General features: G+C 41.8%; 1 protein-coding gene across 1 annotated transcript in view; it reads right to left on the reverse strand.

The window, feature by feature from the left end:
• Positions 1 to 1,223: 1,223 nt before the first annotated feature.
• Positions 1,224 to 18,141, reverse strand: part of NOLC1 (nucleolar and coiled-body phosphoprotein 1) — a 54,312-nt gene continuing 37,394 nt past the window's right edge. The window contains exons 12-15 of the mRNA XM_082268083.1: positions 17,021 to 17,605; positions 14,397 to 14,500; positions 9,202 to 9,291; positions 1,224 to 1,444 (exon numbers count right to left, since the gene is read on the reverse strand). Coding sequence (XP_082124209.1) covers positions 1,286 to 1,444; positions 9,202 to 9,291; positions 14,397 to 14,500; positions 17,021 to 17,605 — 938 coding nt within the window. The 3' untranslated portion in view covers positions 1,224 to 1,285. The remainder of the gene's footprint in view (positions 1,445 to 9,201; positions 9,292 to 14,396; positions 14,501 to 17,020; positions 17,606 to 18,141) is intronic.

The raw sequence follows: 18,141 nt of genomic DNA on the forward strand, positions 1-18,141 counted from the left end.
ATATATATATATATATATATATATATATATACACTGTTACTGTAAAAATACACTGGCAGTGAAGGGTTTAACTTTATTTGAGAGGGAGGGGCTGTGTGTGTCCCTAGGGGCGTGATTCTAACTGTGATTGGCTGTCTGTTGAGCTGTAGTTACACTGATCAACGGTCCTACATAGTAGAACCGTATGATCGGTGTCTCTACACAGGGGAGGAGGACAGGCAGCTTGTTTACACAAGCTGCCTGACTTTCTCCCTCTCCCCCGCCGATCGCAGTGAGCGGCGGACATCGGGTCCGCCGGTCACACACGCGGGGGGGGGGGGGGGGGGGGGGGGGGGGTAGGTGTTCGTGACCGCGCGGGAGCGTGCCCCCGGCGGCGCTCGCTCCCCAGAGCCTCACAGGCTAGTGACGTTAATTTACGTCACTTTGCCTATGAGGGGCTGACCGCCGCAGTAAATCTACTTGCGGCGGTCGGCAAGTGGTTAAAACGCAGCCCATCTTAAATCAGCTTTGTGTGCATTGGTAATAAAAATCAGAATGCTGACCAATCTTTGGTCTATTTGGCTAAACAAGAATTGGCAATACCGTTCAAAGTAGATCTGGATCTCACAGATCTGAAAGACAGAGGTGTAGACTGGCAGGCATGAGTGCAGCAGTTTTTCTAGAAGAAATCGATAGAGGGAAATCCTTTGATTTTACTGATGCTCGGGCAAGTTACTCAAGAGTCACAACACTGATCTGCTGCATATACTTGGCCTGGGTCAAAGACCAAGTGCCGAAACTACTGATTATAGATCAGCAACTCGTATTTTCAAAAGAGGTCTATAATGGCAGCTCCCATACTTCATCTGAACAAGTCATCTTTAATATAAACAGTAGTATCAAAAGTACATTTGTCATCTATACTGACTGTGTTTAAGCTGTCTTTTGACAGGTCCACTTTAATGATGGTTATCCTCTATATTTTTTCAATTTTGAATCTAAACAGGACGAAATGTTTAAAAATCAAATTGTAAAAACAAAAAGGCAATTTAATCAATTTCTGCAAAAATAAGAACAAAGCATCTTCCTAAAACGTAAACTTTTTCTTGAATGACATAAAAAGAAAGTTCTGCTTTTCTTAGATACACAGAAAAATGATCATTCTGTCGTCGAGAACTCCTGGGCAGATAAACTTCCATGCCAATAAAGCAGAGAACTGCACAAAAAGTTCTAAAGTACGGGCATCTGGAAAGAAGTTCATTGATTGAAAAAAGGAAAAAAAAAAAAAAAAAAGAAAAAATACAGTTCATTCACTGTCAAACTTTATGGAGTTCACAGTTGTAGAAATGGCACCACCACAATAACTGCCACGCTTTTTCTTTGTCTTTTCATGTCGGAAAGATTTTCCTTTCGTGAATTTTAAAACATTATTGGCTCTCTCGCCCCAGTCTCCTTTTGATCCTTTCTGGCATAGAAAGAAAAATGTAAAATTAGTGCAAAAATCACTACAAGATAACATTTAATTTTAAACGTGAAATGAAAAGGTCATTAAGGCTCCGTTCACATGTAGGCGTTTTTGGAGCGTTTTTCTGCTCACTGATCAGCTCTCAAAATGCCCAACAAGACAAATCCCATTCATTGCAATGACCCTGTTCACATCTGAGCGTTTTGACGCCCTAAGGAAAACGCCCAACGCTCAAAAAAGTACTTGAGCTTCTTTTTGGGCAGATCACAGGCATTTGGCCCATAGACCTCAATGTAAAGTGATATTTGGCGTTTCACAGGCGTTTTACAAGCGTTTTGTTGCTCCTGATCAGCTCAAACAGCACAACTCTCCACCCAGGTCTCCACCCCCTTGGCATGCCTCTGCTGTGAGCACATTTTCCTGAAACATGGAGAACAGCAGTTAGGCAGTTTAGGTGACCAGACCCTGCCATACCAAGGTGACCGTAATGAACTTTACTGACTTAGCCTGCTGCCATACCAGGGTGACCGTAACGAAGTTTAGCTGACTTAGCCTGCTGCCATACCAGGGTGACCGTAATGAAGTTTAGGTGAACTGACTCTGCTATGCCAGGGTGACCGAACTCAAGGTGACTGAACTGACTCTACTATGCCAGGGTGACCAAACTCTTCCATACCAAGGTGACCGTAATGTAGTTTAGGTGAACTGACTCTGCTATGCCAGGGTGACCTAACTCTTCCATGACAAGGTGACCGTAATGAACTTTACTGACTTAGCCTGCTGCCATACCAGGGTGACCGTAACGAAGTTTAGCAGACTTAGCTTGCCATACCAGGGTGACCGTAACGAAGTTTAGCTGACTTAGCCTGCTGCCATACCAGGGTGACCGTAATGAAGTTTAGCTGACTTAGCCTGCTGCCATACCAGGGTGACCGTAATGTAGTTTAGGTGAACTGACTCTGCTATGCCAGGGTGACCGAACTCAAGGTGACTAATGTAGTTTACAGTGAACTGACTCTACTATGCCAGGGTGACCAAACTCTTCCATGCCAAGGTGACCGTAATGTAGTTTAGGGTAAATTGACTCTGCTATGCCAAGGTGACCGTAATGTAGATATATATATGGAATCAAAATAAATGCCCCTAAAAATTGCCTAGGGTTCTGGATCATGCCCCAGGGACTATGAATCAGGCAAAAAAAAAGTTCTTAAAAATTGTCGTTTTTGATAGAGAGCCAATTATTGAAAAAATTAAAAAAAAAAAAAAAAAAAAAAAAAAAAGAGCTTTGGATTTAGTGTCTGGGGGGGGGGGTCTAAAAAGTGTACCTGTGAAGTTTCAGCTCTGTAGCATGTCCAGAACCATAAAAAAAAAGATCATGCAGAAGAGGAGGTCCCTGGGAGGTCCAATGCAGAGCAGGAGGTCCCTGGGAGGTTCCTTTGCAAATGTAAAAAAAAAAAACTCTGCTTTTCCATTGGTCACCAAAAACACCTGTTAAAAACGCCCAAAAAAACGCCTGTAAAAACGCTTGCAAAAATGCCTATAAAAATGCCTGTAAAACGCCTGAAAAACGCCAACGCCTACATGTGAACGGAGCCTAAGGGTTGTAGGGCTGACACAAACATTTACATCTAGAAGTGAAATTTTTGGCCTTTTCAAAACATGTTCACATTTACATATTTGTGGACACATGACCATCACACACATGTATACGCCTATAGGGCATATATTCCAAAACCCAAGGGCATTAATAGAGTTGCTCCCTCTTTGCAGCTATAACTGCCCCTATTCTGGGAAGGATTTCCACAAGATTTTGCCCTAGGACAATTTGCGCTCGTTCAGTTAAGAGTATTTATGAGGTCATGTACTGAGGTTGGACAAAAAGATCTGGTTTACAATCAACATTCCAATTCATCCCGAAAAGCATTCATTGCGGTAGAAGTCAAGGCTCTCTGCAAGCCACTCAAATTCTGCTTTACTAAACATTAAACCGTCTTTGTGGACTGAGCATGTGCAGAGTGACTAAAGCCCCGTACACACGTACCGATTGTCGACTGTAAATATTCGGCCGCCGACCGATCGGCCGATTGTAGGCTTGTTAGTATGATGCTTCCGACAGCCGATAGCGCATTTTCAGCCGAACAGAATGTGTCGTGCAGACTTTAAAATATTTGTTGGCCGTCACCAGAACGGCCGATTGTTCGCCAGTCAGTACAGATTTCGGCCGACAGACAGCAGATTAGCAAGACTGGGCATGCTCAGAAAAGAAAAGACAAGGAAAGTTAACCATCACATGACATTACTTCTGCAGTCGGCTGTTGGCCGACAAAATTCGTGTGCAGTCTTTTGCAATTTTCAACAGACACGACAGCCCTGGACAAAAGACGGCCGATCGTTCGGCCAACGATCGCTACGTGTGTACGGGGCTTAAGACTCTGTACGATCAGGAGACGAATTGAGGACTGTGCAAGAAGGGGAGAATCAGAGAAGACCAGATCAAACAGCTTTTTTACACAATGTGGAGGATTAACCCCTTAGGTTCCACCGTGAGTATAACAAGCATGGTTTACTGTATATAAAGACTGATTTTACTGGTATGGTTTATTAACACTTTAAAAAAGGTAAATACTAAAATGGTTATTGAAAACACACCACACTTAATATTTATTATGCCAGAAATATTTACTATGTGTACATGATAAAAGGGTTATCACCCTCTTTATAAGCTCATGGTTTTCTCCATATAGTTCGCTCAGGGAAACGGATGCTACATTTCAGAGCATCAAAAAAAAAAAATAAAACACTTGTGACTGGAGGTTAACTACAGATTATGTAGCCTTCATATAGGGAAATTACTCTTTATATAGAACCCATTCACATTTACATGTGAAAAAACAGGAGGGGGCTTGCAATTTTTTCTGTGCCTTAAGATGTGCTGCATCCAAGTCATAAGGAATCAACCTACTAATGTAGTGAACCTGCAAATTCATAACAGAACCCCCCCCCCCCCCCATTTTTTCTGCCTGTTTTTCACTAGTTTTGCATTTGGATAGGATCAGTGTCACTACTGGTAGCATGAGGTGGATACCTGGACCTTATCTATAGTATAGAAGTTGCACAAGCAGTCCAACTCCTCCAGGATGACACATCAATACGTGCCATTGCCAGAAGGTTTGCAGTGTCTCCTAGCACAGTCTCAAGAGCATGAAGAAGATTGCAGGAGGCAGGCAGTTACTCTGAGAACTGGGCAGGGCCGTAGAAGGTCCTTGACCCACCAGCAGGACCGGTATCTGCTCCTTTGTGCAAGGAGGAACAGGATGAGCACTGCCAGGGTTCTACAAAAATTTGATCCAGCGGGCCACTTGTGTGAATGTCTGATCAAACAATCAGAAACAGATTTCATGAGGGTGGTCTGAGGGCAACACCCTTTAGTGGGCCCTGTGAACACTGCCTGGCAACATGGAGCTTGATTGGCATTTGCCATTGAACACCAGAATTGGCAGGTCCACCCACTGGCTCCCCGTGCTTTTTACAGTTGAGTAGGTTCACCCTGAGCACATGTGACCGATGTGAAAGGGTCTTTTAGAAACGTTATGCTGCCTGTAACATCGTTCAACATGACCGATTTGGTGCTGGGTCAGTGATGGTCTGGGGAGGCATATTCATGGAGGGACGCACAGACCTCTACAGGATAGACAAAGGCACCCTGACTGCCATTAGGTATTGGGATGAAATACTTGGACCCATTGTCAGACCCTACACTGGTGCAGTGGGTCCTGGGTTCCTTCTGGTGCAAGACAAAGCCCGGCGTCATGTGGCGAGAGTATGCAGTCAGTTTCTGGAGGATGAAGAAATGGATACCATTGAATGGCCCCCATGCTCACCTGACCTAAATCCAATAGAACATCTCTGGGACATTATGTTTTGATCCTTCCAACACCGCCAGGTTGCACCTCAGTCTGTTTAGGAACTCAGTGATGCCTTGGTCTACATCTGGAAGGAAATTCCCCAGGACACCATCAGTCATCTCATTAGGAGCATGCCCCCGACATTGTCAGGCATGCATACAAGTACATGGGGGCCATACAAACTACTGAGTACCAGGTTGAGTTGCTGCAATGACATTTCAGCAAAGTGGACTAGCCTGCTGCATCATTTTTTCACTTTGATTTTTCGGGGTGTTTTTGAATTAAGCCCTTTGTAGGTTGACATTTTTAATTTCCATCAAACAATGTAGCATCCTTTCATTCCTAACACCCAGTCCACATTAATATAGATATCCAGCATATTTTTCCCCATTGAGATCTGATGTGTTTTCAAAGTGTTCCTTTAACCACTTTACTACCAGTCACGTAACCTCTACGTCGGCTGACTTTGAGTGGTTATACCGGGATGATGCCTCTAGCTAGAGGCATCATCCCGGTACCGTTGTTTGAAGCCGGCGGTCGGCTTTCCGTCGGTAACGATCGATGCGGCTCGGGAGCCGCTCGATCGTTACCCGGGGGGGCGGGAGGGGACGTCCCCCCCCTCCCGCCGCCTTCCGCGGCTTTGCTCGGGGCTACCGTCCCACCGGGAGCCCCGAGCACCCAGCCGGCACGTCCGCCGGCTGGATGGAGTCCCGATGAATGCCGGAAACGGCATCGATCGGGTCTCCGATGACGTAACCCGGAGGCGGCGTCCATGACGTCACGTCCGGGTTACTGTGCTGCAAAAGGCGGCAGATTTGAAAAACGGCTGTATGCAAAAATGCCGTTTTCGGCGTTTTGCATACAGGGAAGTGTAGTGGAGGGGTCTAGGGTCTTTTAGACCCTCGATCCCTCCATAAAGTGTACCTGTCACGACATATTGCTGTCACCAGGGATGTTTACATTGCTTGTGACAGCAATAAAAGTGATCAGATTTTTTTTTTTTTTTAAAAACCTGTAATAAAGTTTAAAAAAAAAAGAAAAAATAGGAAAAAAAAAAAATTTAGCCGTCCCCGTCACCTCGCGCACAAAAAAAAACGTATACGCAAGTCGAGCCGCAAATGAAATCGCTGTTCAAACCACACATGTGAGGTATCGCCGCGATCGCCAGAGCGTGGGCAATAATTAAAAAAAAAAGAGCTACACTCTAACTCTAAACTGGTAACCGTTAAATAAATTTAAAGCGTCGCAGATTGAGATCTCTATTGACCGTAGTTTGTCGCCATCCCACGGGGGGGCGCAATTTTAAACCGTAACATGTTTGGTATCTATTTACTCGGCGTGACATCATCTTTCACAATATACAAAAAAAATGGGCTAACTTTACTGTTTAGTATTTTTTAAATGCAGTGAAATGTGATTTTTCAAATTTTTTCCAAAAAAATGGCGTTTTAAAGACCGCTGCGCAAATACCGCGTGACAAAAAATTTTGCAATGACCGACATTTTATTCTCCAGAGTCTTTGCTAAAAAAATATATATAATGTTTGGGGGTTCTAAGTAGTTTTCTAGGAAAAAATACTGGTTTTAACTTGTGAACAAAAAGTGTCCGAAATAGGGCTGGGGCTAAAGTGGTTAATTTTTTTTTTGAGTAGTGTATAATGCTTCTGCTGAACCCAAGTCCCAATCCGCGTTGTTCGTCCTGACTCCTTGACAACAGAACTCTGCCCATCTCTCTCTCCATTATGAATTGATCCCTTTCCTACCAAAACAATGCTGCCCACCTTAATCCTCAGGAGCCTGTCCACACATACAAAGTCCTCTTTGCCTGTTAAGATGTAATTCTTGGATGTGCTCAGGTCCATAGGAATGGACCTATTAGCAGTTGTTCCCGGAAGAATTTTAGAAGCCTGGTGACATCACATGAGTAATTAGGCCTCAAGCACAAGGAACTTATTTTTCTTTAAACGCCTGTAAAAACACTGATGTTGTCATGCACATATAGGCATGTACAAGCGTATCTGAAGAGGAGCATTTACAGGCAGAAAAAAGCAACAAAAGCATATTCTGAAAGGAGCTTTTGAGCATAAGAATGCATGTACATGTCTAAACACTTGTTTAAATGTATTTCGACTGGAATAAATGAAATCGCCAGTAGAATGTATTTAAGCTCAAACACTATGTACATACATAACGTACCATTAGAGGCTTGTTGACAAAAAAAAAAAAAAAAAAAAATGCTTATTGCCAGGGTGCATGAGATTCAAAAGCGGTTTCTTGCTACAGGAAGACAATAATTACCAAGCATGCCCTAGAAATGATTTTTCAATGGTGCCACTCATGCTGTGCGTTTACCTGCATTTTGGTGTAGTCAGTTTAGCTGTGTTTAGAGAAAATCGAATCCTATGCATCCACGATCCGACTAGACTGTCTAAAACACAGCTAAATGCATGTCTAAATGGGCTTTAAAAAAGCAGGAAAACTTTAAGACACTGGAAAAATGTTATTTGGTAGGCATCAAGGTTGTTTATACTTCTGAGTGATTTCCACACTTAAATGCAGGAGTTTTGCAAACTAAATGTAGGAATACCAGTGTGAAGAAAGCCCAAGAACACAAGATGTGAATTCAGGGAGTTCTTATGGCCATTTTTACCCCCTCATTGGAGAAAATTCCTCACAGTCATCTGTGGGTTTCATTTTTGTTTTTTGCTTAAGTGGAAAAACCCTCCACACATCAAGAGGTACCGGTCCGATCCGTAGTTGCGGCAATCTGAGAGCAAATAGGCTGAGCACACTACAACGGTGTAATTGATAAAGCAATAGTTATTGCTTCAAAGCATAAAAAATACAAACCCACAGCGCCAAACCACAGGACAGTAACACATTTCACATGGAATGTGCTTACTCAAATACAGTTTTATCCACTACACCGTTGGGAGTGCGGCCAGTCTTTCATTTTTGTTTTAGCGCTGTATTACCTAACTGGCTTAACTTTCATGACTGGTGGCGACACCCATGTGCAGCAGTTCCTAGCTCTACTTACATGCAATGCAGTTGCATAGGTTGAAAAAAAAACATCCCATTTTTTGTCCTCGTGCTCATCTGGAGGGGCGACTCCTTTTATAAGTAATACAAGCTTGCCAGGTTTTCCAGCAAATTAAATTCAAACCTCGGGTTGAAAGACGCTTTGTTTTTCTTTTACAAAAATACATTTTAGTGCCACACTAAGGCCTGGTTCACACCCATTCGTAGATGATGATCCGCAACTACATACATGCTCTTAAACATGTTAAAAAATGTGTTACTCCATAAAAGACGGATTAATACCGCAGATGTTAACACAGATGCAGTTTGCTTTTGATCCGTTTCTGTAGTGCTTTTTGGCACTTTTTTTATGCATTTTGCATGGTTTGTACTTTTTTGCTAAAGGGGAGAGATTTTTGTTAAGAAGGTTAAAAAACGCAACAATGCACTACATGTCTCTGCAGTGTGTCCATTAAAGTCTATTAACCGAAAAACACATTGCGTTTAAAAAGTCCCTGATCCTATCCAAAAATAGAGCGGCTAAAAAAAAAAAAAAAAAAACCGCATAGATGAACCGGTCCCAAAAAGAAACCATGTTAAATGGACTTTAGTTCATTTTTGCAAAACGCGCTAAAAAAAAAAAAAAAAAAAAAAAAAAAAAAGAAGTAGCTCTGAACCAAGCCTAAATGCCTCCGCTATTTACATACCCAACAGTCTGCAGGGATGAATGTTCAAATATAAGAATGCAGCAAATAAAATACTATCCAGGAGCAGCAGAACTATTTTCCGCCACAAAGCACCTTCCTTGTAAATGCTACACACTGTACTTTACCTTTGCTTCAAATGAATTATTACAAACTCGAGGGTCAACTTCAACTTGCTCTTCAACTACTCTTCTGAATGGAACATTTTTCTGACCATCCTATACCGTATCAAAAACAAAAATTAAAATATAAAAAGAGGAAATACATAGCATATCATTTTCAAGGTTACTTTTTACATTTCATAAATATAAAATTTAAGGTGTTCAAGCAGTATTTTAATCAGAATGCAGTTTCATCTTAGTAGTGTAGGTATAGCAACAACTAATCTAGAGACAGAGCCTTGTAGACACATTCCAGAGATAGCACAAACTAGCTTAAGAGCTATGCAGTCCTTTTCCACAAAGCTTACCAGCCACAGGACATTTGTGAATGACCATGTTAATTTTCTCTTAACCATCATAAGGTCTTCATAAAGGGAATGGCAAGAATCCTGCATGTTTTTTTTTTTACACACACACAGTAAAGAAGAAGATTCTTCATTCTATAAGACGGGAGGGGATTGACAGATGCTTGTGGCACAATAAATCATTGTCATTCTCAAGTAATAGTAACATATATAGTTAGTGAGGTTGAGGTTAGAACCCTGGGAACAAAGAACACGGAGGAAAAATGGGAGTGCTTCAAGAGCAAACTTAACAAGGGGATTGGCCAGTGCATTCCAAAGGGAAATAAATTTAAAAGAGCAAAACTAAACCCTGGGTGGCTAAACTCCAACATAAAAATGCATATTAGTGCTAAAGAAAAGGCCTTCAAAAAATACAAGACTGAGGGGTCATTGGCAGCATTTAAGCATTACAAAGAGTGCAATAAGAAATGTAAAGACGAAATCAGGGCGGCTAAAATAGAACACGAGAGACATATAGCGGAGGAGAGTACAAAGAACCCCAAGAAATTAAAATATATAAACAGTAAGAAAGTGAGGCCAGAACACATTGGCCCCATAAAAGATGACAAAGGAAATATGGCCACTGAGGACAGAGAAAAGGCAGAAGTGTTAAATAATTTCTTCTCTTCAGTCTTCACAAACGAATCGGGGGCTACACTAACCCAGCTTGTAAGGCCAAACTAAACAACACACCTCAGGAAGTGCCGCCATGGCTAACAGAAGATATACTTAGAACCAAACTAGAGAAACTTAACATAAATAACTGGGACCGGATGGCTTGCACCCGAGGGTTCTTAAAGAGCTCAGCCAGGTGATTGACAGACCATTATATTTGATCTTTAAGGATCGGGTATGGTGCCAGCTGATTGGAAAAAAGCAAACGTGGTACCAATATTTAAAAAGGGGCCAAGATATATCCCAGGTAACTATAGGCCGGTCAGCCTAACATCTGTAGTCTGCAAGATTTTGGAGGGGATGTTAAGGGACCACATACAAGACTTTAGTCATGAAAAATGGTATTCGTAGTAATCAGCATGGATTCATGAAAAATCGTTCTTGCCAAACCAATCTATTAACCTTCTACGATGAAGTGAGCTGCCACCTAGATAAAGGAAAGCCTGTGGATGTGGTGTATCTGGACTTTGCAAAGGCCTTTGACACCGTTCCCCACAAACACTTATTGTACAAACTAAGGAAGATCGGTATGGACCATAAGGTAAGTACCTGGATAGAGAACTGGCTCCAGGGGAGAGTCCAGAGGGTGGTGATTAATGGGGAGTACTCGGATTGGGCGGGTGTGGAAAGTGGGGTCCCCCAGGGTTCTGTCCTGGGACCAATCCTGTTTAATTTATTCATAAATGATCTAGAGGAGGGGATATCTAGTACAATCTCAGTATTTGCGGATGATACTAAACTAAGCATGCCAATATCTTCTATGCAGGATGTGGAAACCTTACAAGCGGACCTGAACAAAATAATGGGGTGGGCAACTACATGGCAGATAAGGTTTAATGTTGAAAAATGTAGAGTAATGCACTTGGGGGCCAGAAACCAGAAAGCAAGCTACTCACTAGGGGGGGAACCTCTGGATGAGTCTAGGATGGAAAAGGACCTGGGGGTACTGGTAGACAACAGGCTTGGCAGTGGCATGCAATGCCAAGCCGCTGCAAGCAAAGCCAACAGAATACTGGGATGCATAAAAAAGGGGATTCACTCCAGAAATAAAGAGATTATTCTCCCGCTCTACAAGACTCTGGTCCGGCCACATCTGGAGTATGCTGTCCAGTTCTGGGCACCGGTCCTCAGGAAGGATGTGCTGGAGCTGGAAAGAGTCCAGAGAAGGGCAACAAAAATAATTAGGGGAATGGAGGACATCAGCTATGAGGAAAGACTACAAGCACTGAACTTATTCTCTCTGGAGAAGAGACGATTGAGGGGGGGGGGATATGATATCAATGTACAAATACTGTACTGGTGACCCTAGCATAAGGAACAAACTATTTAGAGAAAGGAGATACAATAAGACACATGGCCACTCACTAAAACTTGAGGAAAGGCGGTTTAACCTTAAAGTGCGTAAGGGGTTCTTCACTGTAAGAGCGGTAAGGATGTGGAATTCTCTTCCACAAGCAGTCGTATCAGCAGGGAGCATTGATATAGTTTCAAAAAACTATTAGATGGGCACCTTAGAGACCACAACATACAGGGGTATACAATGTACGGTTAACAGCAAACACACACACACACACCATAGGTTGAACTGGATGACCGGATGTCTTTTTTCAACCTCACTAACTATATATGTAACTATGATTGAGAATGACAATGATTTATTGTGCCACAAGCATCAGTCACAGAAGCTTTTAATGGAGGTTGCCAGTTCTGGACCTAAAAGGTTGCATACTAGCTCCAGAAAAGAAAAGCTGAAGCTATTCAGACATCCTGCTGTGCAACTAGTATGCAGGCAAAAAGTCAGAATCGCACCTTCTTTAAGGATTTTTCGGTCAGGTGTTCTGTGTCATGATCGATTTCCTTTAGTCTCCACCTGAAATGGTGCAATAACTTTTCTTTAATAAAAAAGATCAATGTAATAGTACCTGTGAATACGTGTTTTCTTCTGGGGGCTTAAAGCAGAACTAAGTTACCGCTAATGGGGACCTTATCCTATGCCAGACTCACTGTTTACTGTACAATCCAGTCTCATTCATCCCAGATAATACACATACAAAGCTATTCTTCTAGCTCTTCTACAGTAAAGGGATCCTGTTATTCACCTATTCTCCCCCCCCCCCCCATACCCATTCACAAAAAGCCATGTACTCTTTACAGAAGCAAGGCACTGTTTGAATGGACAAGTGGAAAGGAGTGGCAGGTAAACCACAGGATCTCCCCTTGTTCATTAATAGAGAGCTTGGTATTCTGTGAAAAGTATACAAAGCTTTATGTGAATAAGCAAGGGGAGAAGAGAGGGCAAGTGAATGCAGGATGCCACTGCTTTTACTGTAGGTGTGCCGAACTGAACTGGAAGAAGAGTGCAGTAACCAGGATGAATAAAATCAAGATTTGTTTAGTAAAAAAGCAGCAATCTGGGCATGGGATAGTTGTCATAATTGGCAACTTATTTGATTTGTGCCGCCTTTTCAAAAAAAAAAAAAAAAAAAGTTTTCCTTCATGTCATACGTGTGAAGGGGTGAAAAAAAAGGGGGATAAACATGGTTGGTACCAGTTAAAAGGCAATCAGCATACTGAGTAAAAATTATATAAATGATGCTATATGATATATGTGTAGTCTCCGTAAAATAATCTTAGTATATAGCCGATTTGCCAAATGGTACGGACAGGAAAAAATGGGAAGGGGGGAAAAAAAAAAAACGGGACTTTGTATGAGGTGTGTGAGGACAGTTGGCAGATAGACCATAAGATCATTAGTACAAAGTGAACAATTTAATAACGAATCTCATAATATATACCTTAAGGGTATATTTATAAAACCATTATTAGGCTATTTTCTGTGCTGGACACGTATTTCTTTGATTTAAAATGAAAAATACCTATTTTGGCCCCTAGCTATTATAAGAAGAGGTTTGCCATTTAGTGTCCAAATGCGATATCTACACACTGAAAATCAATAAAAAATATTTCTCCAGCACAAAATAAGCCCAAGTGTTTGTTGCCCAGTCACATAGAACAAAGAATATACATGGATTTTCACTGGGGAAATTACTAAGCAAATTTTTTTATAACTACATCCCTTAGATCAAAAGGGCTTATGAAAAGCAACTACTGGTTCACTTCTACACTTCCTTGCTCTATAGGACAAGTTACAAAAAGGAACTTTGCTCTTCAAGGATCTCCAGGTGAAACCATGATCACATTTCTTATCAAATCTTAGGAGGTGAAAATGAAAATAAATCCCAGAAAAAAAAAGTATAACATTTTGCAACTTACCAGTCAGTTCTTAGACGTAATAGCTGCATTTTTTGAACTTTTTTTTTTTTTTTTTTTAAATCAGGCCTTTGGGTCCTTTACTTTCACCTATTAATTCTGCCAGTAACACTGTCCTATGGTGAAAAAACTCACTTTACCCTAGGACAGAACAGAACACATCTCGATTTTATGCATATCATAGCAGGTGGTGTTCTCAAGCACAGGGGCTATTTGTGGCCCTTTGCTTGCCTTTATCAGGCCCTAGGGGCACTACTCCTCCCTCTGACACCAGCGGTGGGGGGAACTACTCCTCCCACTGACACCAACGGTGGGGCACTACTCCTCCCACTGACACCAATGATGGGCACTACTCCTCCCACTGACAAGGCATGGTTACAGAGACCAGGACATTTTTTACTCCCACTGGCCACAGACCGGCCCCTTCAAAGTCTGAAGGATAGTAAACTTCCCCTTTGTATAGAGAAGGTGTCTCCAAACTTTCTAAACAAATTACACACACGCAAAAAAAAAAAAAAAAAAAAAAAAAAAAAAAAAAAAAAAAAAACACCCCTCCTGCACCCCCAAAACCGTAAAAAAAAAAAAAAAGTGCTTTGTTTTAACTGTAGATTTATCCAAACCCTTTTCTTTATAGTTCTGGATATCCAAAAAAGGTTACAACTAGCAGAACTCCATTCGTTCCAGTCACATTTAAGGGCCCATGACTGCATCAAAAACACAATGAAGACTATGTACACAATTGTAGGTTTTATTCAATGTCCACAGCAACACAGTAAAAATAAAACCTTTAATATAAAGGCGTATACATTCATCTCCCACAGTCCACACTCATGATGGTAGTCACTCTTCTCTTGATTGCCCTCATTTTCTCACCTTCTTGTTAGCCTTCGGGAATGTGTTTGGAGTTTTCACTTGAACTTTCTTATTGTCTGGTGTCAGCCCCTGATCACCTTCCCTTTTCCTTTTTCCAGATTTACCTAAAAAAACATTTGAAGCACTGTTATAGGAATGGCACAATCTGCATAATGCTAGTGATCTTTTGAGCTTTTCTTGTAGCTGGAAATGAAGTAGAACTAACTTTTTTTTCCAATTTAGAAAGGAAAAAAAAAAGTAAAGTAGGATTATAACCCCCCCCCCCGCCAATCCATGTCAAATTTGGGAGATATCCCTTTGCTTCTTGCCCCATAGTCAAAATGTCAGGTGGGAGGGAATCCCTGGGTGTCACCAAGGTTTACAAGAACTTGTGTCCCCATTGGAAGAATTCCCCTTTATTACTGTTCTGGGGTTCACCCCAAACTTGGGGTTCTCTTTTTAAATAGTAAACATAAAAATAGAGAAGGTGAATTTCCCCAAGGGGTGCACAGACCGCAATAAAAACCAGAAGGGGTTCTAATCTCTCTCCACTGTATCCAAAATCTAAAAAAGTTTTGCTTTTAGTTATTCTTTGAAGTTAACCTGTCACAAACCTGGGCTAGTCATACAGAGCAGACAACTTTACCTTCAGTAAAACCTGCATGTTAAAATAAGTAGATCTAAGGCAGCAGCTAATTTGTAGCTTTTGAGGAAGATATTTAAAATGAAGCCTTTTTGTGCCTGGAGTTCAATTTTAACTTTTCATGAAAGAAAATGGCTATTTAATGCAAAAATCTTGCAGCTTGCGCATCTGGTCATTTTCAGTGTGGAAACAGGTAGTCCCTTAAACCTGGACAGAGTGTTGCTCACATAGTGACACATAAGCACCACATGGTCCAGAAGTACTAACTAGTTCCAGGTAGGGATGCCCCGAAATGAAAATTCTGGGCCGAAACAAACCAAAAATTCAGGATGCACTTGGCAGAAAACCGGAAATTACTCCCCCCCCCCCCCCCCCCCAAATGATTTTAAAATAGTAGGCGAGGTGAATTACCCATGGTATTTGTATTATGCAGCATGAGACGGTTAATGTATAGCCACTGGTCACTGATGCATTAGTGACCAACCAGTGGCAGTTTATTAACCCCTTTGTGCTGCATTAGTGGCACCAGTGTCAGTGTTAACACTGGTTGCACTAATGCAGCTCACTGATACTGAATTTATAGATACTGAATAATTATAATAATAATTAAAAGATACTGAATAAAAGTTTGTAATTAACAGCATAAACAACCCGGCATCCCTACCCTGCACATTAACCATTGGAGCCAATAACTCACCAATCCAATTACAGCACTGGATGGGTTAATTAATCTGGGATGTGTGTGCATCTGTATGTGGGGGGGGAGGCTTCATTATTTCTGAAATCTTTTTTTTTTTTAAGGGAAAATTGAGGGGCAATATTTATTTGGAGGTAATTACTTTTAATATCTCTATGAGAGTGAGTGAGAGACTTCTAAAGCAGCATGAAAGAGAAGCAGTCTCCTCGGGACGTCACTGATTGCTAGACGCCAGTCGGCTGGCCATCCTAGCAATTAGTGTAGCTCAGAATAAAGAGGCCTGTGCCCGGCGGAGGAAAAAAGCAGACAGATATTAGCAGCCGCTCGCACTTCATCTGCGCTTCGCCCCCCCTTCCTCGCAGTGCCCATTAATTTTCTGCATCTTTTTTTGGTTTTTGTCCGAAATGGGATAGGCCCATTTTCAGCCGAAAATTTCGGTTTGCCGAAATTTCGGTGCACCACTACTTTTTATATATTTATGTATAGAACATTGTGGACTTTTATAGACACTGCAGCTGATGCACCCAAATCATGTTTTTTTTATACAACGGCAGTTCATTGTAGATCTCACAGGAAAAAAAAAAGCATTTAAAAATAAAAAATTTGCCAGGACCAAAGTTTGTAAGGAACTAGGTCCTTACTCTCGACTAGGCAGAGAGTGCCTATAGCAGAGAGGAAGTATACCCCCCCTGGGACTGCCCAGCGTACTATTCCTGTAGAGGGCAGTACACCGGTTATGGAGATCAGAAGCTGTGCCCGTCAATGAACGAAAGAGAAATAAACTTTAAATGAATTTGTTTAATGCACAAAAATAAAATACCCAATTGTTTGGTAAAATATAAATTCTGTTACGTTGAGTAAATGGATTTCGAACATGTCACTCTTGTAAACTGTGCAAGCCCGTGGAACAGCGTCAAACTATGCAAATTATAAAATCCATAGACCATGCTTTAAAAACCACCACTCTAGAATTACACAGGTGGTCTGGTGCTAGAATCATTCTCAATCAGAAGCTCACGGTGATACCTCACGTGAGGTGCAATCGCTGTTTACATACTGACGTAGGACTGGTGCATGAGTTTGCCTTTTTTTTATAAGGACAAGGAAAATAAACACTGCCTATTGCCATCATAAGGGATGACAGGTCCTCTTTACGCAGACCCCCTTTTATCGCTTGTAAAAGCAATTTGGTGGCCATTTTTTTTTTTTTTGCAGAAAAAAACTTTACATAAACAAAAAAAAGTGCCAGAAAAGGCCTGGCCCTTAAGTGGTAAAGACTATATTAGAAATGAGAAACTGACATACCATTTACTTTGACTTCTTCCTCCTCTTCCTCGCTGGAGCTTTCCTCTGAACTCTCTTCACCTTTCTTGGCTGAAGATTTTGGTGTGGACTTTGCGCTCTTGGGAGTGGTGGCAGGTTTAGCTGCTGATGGTGACTTTGAGGTAGCAGATTTCTTAGAATCATCCTCTTCTGAGCTGCTCTCTTCAGAGCTACTTTCTTTTTTCTTTTGGACGGACTTGGCTCCATTTTTCACAGCTACTTGTTTAGGTTTTTCGTCTTCATCACTGGAGCTGTCTGATGAAGAGCTACTACTGGCTTTTGTTTTATTCACAGGAATCTGTTTCTTGGCAGATGGTGTGGCTGCCGGTGACTTTACCGTTTTTGTTTTTTTTTCCTCTTCGCTGCTTGAGCTGTCAGAATCAGAGCTGCTGCCCTGTTTAGCTACCTTGTTTTTTACTGCTCCTGTAGACTTGGGGGTCAAAGCTTTAGTTGGTGTTTTTTTAGCAGCTTCCACCTGCTTGGCCGGTGTCGACTTTGCTGCAGCAGCTTGTTTTGGAGCGGGCTTACTAGCAGCCTTCTTAGTGGAATCCTCCTCACTGTCAGAGTCTGGAGTAATAGAAGTCATAATGAGAAAACAGATAAAGTAGCAATGAAGGCTAGCACTGCACCTGGGATGGGCAAATACAGTGAACCTGTGCTATGCTTATGCAGGTGAGAACTTCACAAAGCACTGCTGGAAACTACAAAAACAAAATGTATGTCACCAGCACTACTATGTTTACTCTGTAAACTCTAAAGCCTGCTTCCCTTATCTACTCACTATTGAATGACATGCAACACTAAGTTTTCATGTACTGTACACCACGGATCCTTGAGTTTAAGAGCATTTGTGTTTTTTTGGCCAAAGCGCTTAATCTCAACTCCATAATAAACCTACGTGTCCATGTACACATAGGTTTTTAGGATCGTGAAGAGCTGCTGTGGTTACGGAAGGTTCAGCCACCCTCTCCTGAAGGTAGAAGAATCGTGTTCAGGAAAGGAACAGTTTGACCGGCAGTCGCAAAACGTGTAAAATCTTGGCGCGACTTTGCGTTTTCCCGTGGCCGACAGTCAAAATAGGCTATGTTTACATGAAGCCTAAC

The sequence above is a fragment of the Pelophylax lessonae genome (genome assembly GCF_965119305.1).
Source record: "Pelophylax lessonae genome assembly, chromosome: 9".
Lineage (NCBI taxonomy): Eukaryota > Metazoa > Chordata > Amphibia > Anura > Ranidae > Pelophylax > Pelophylax lessonae.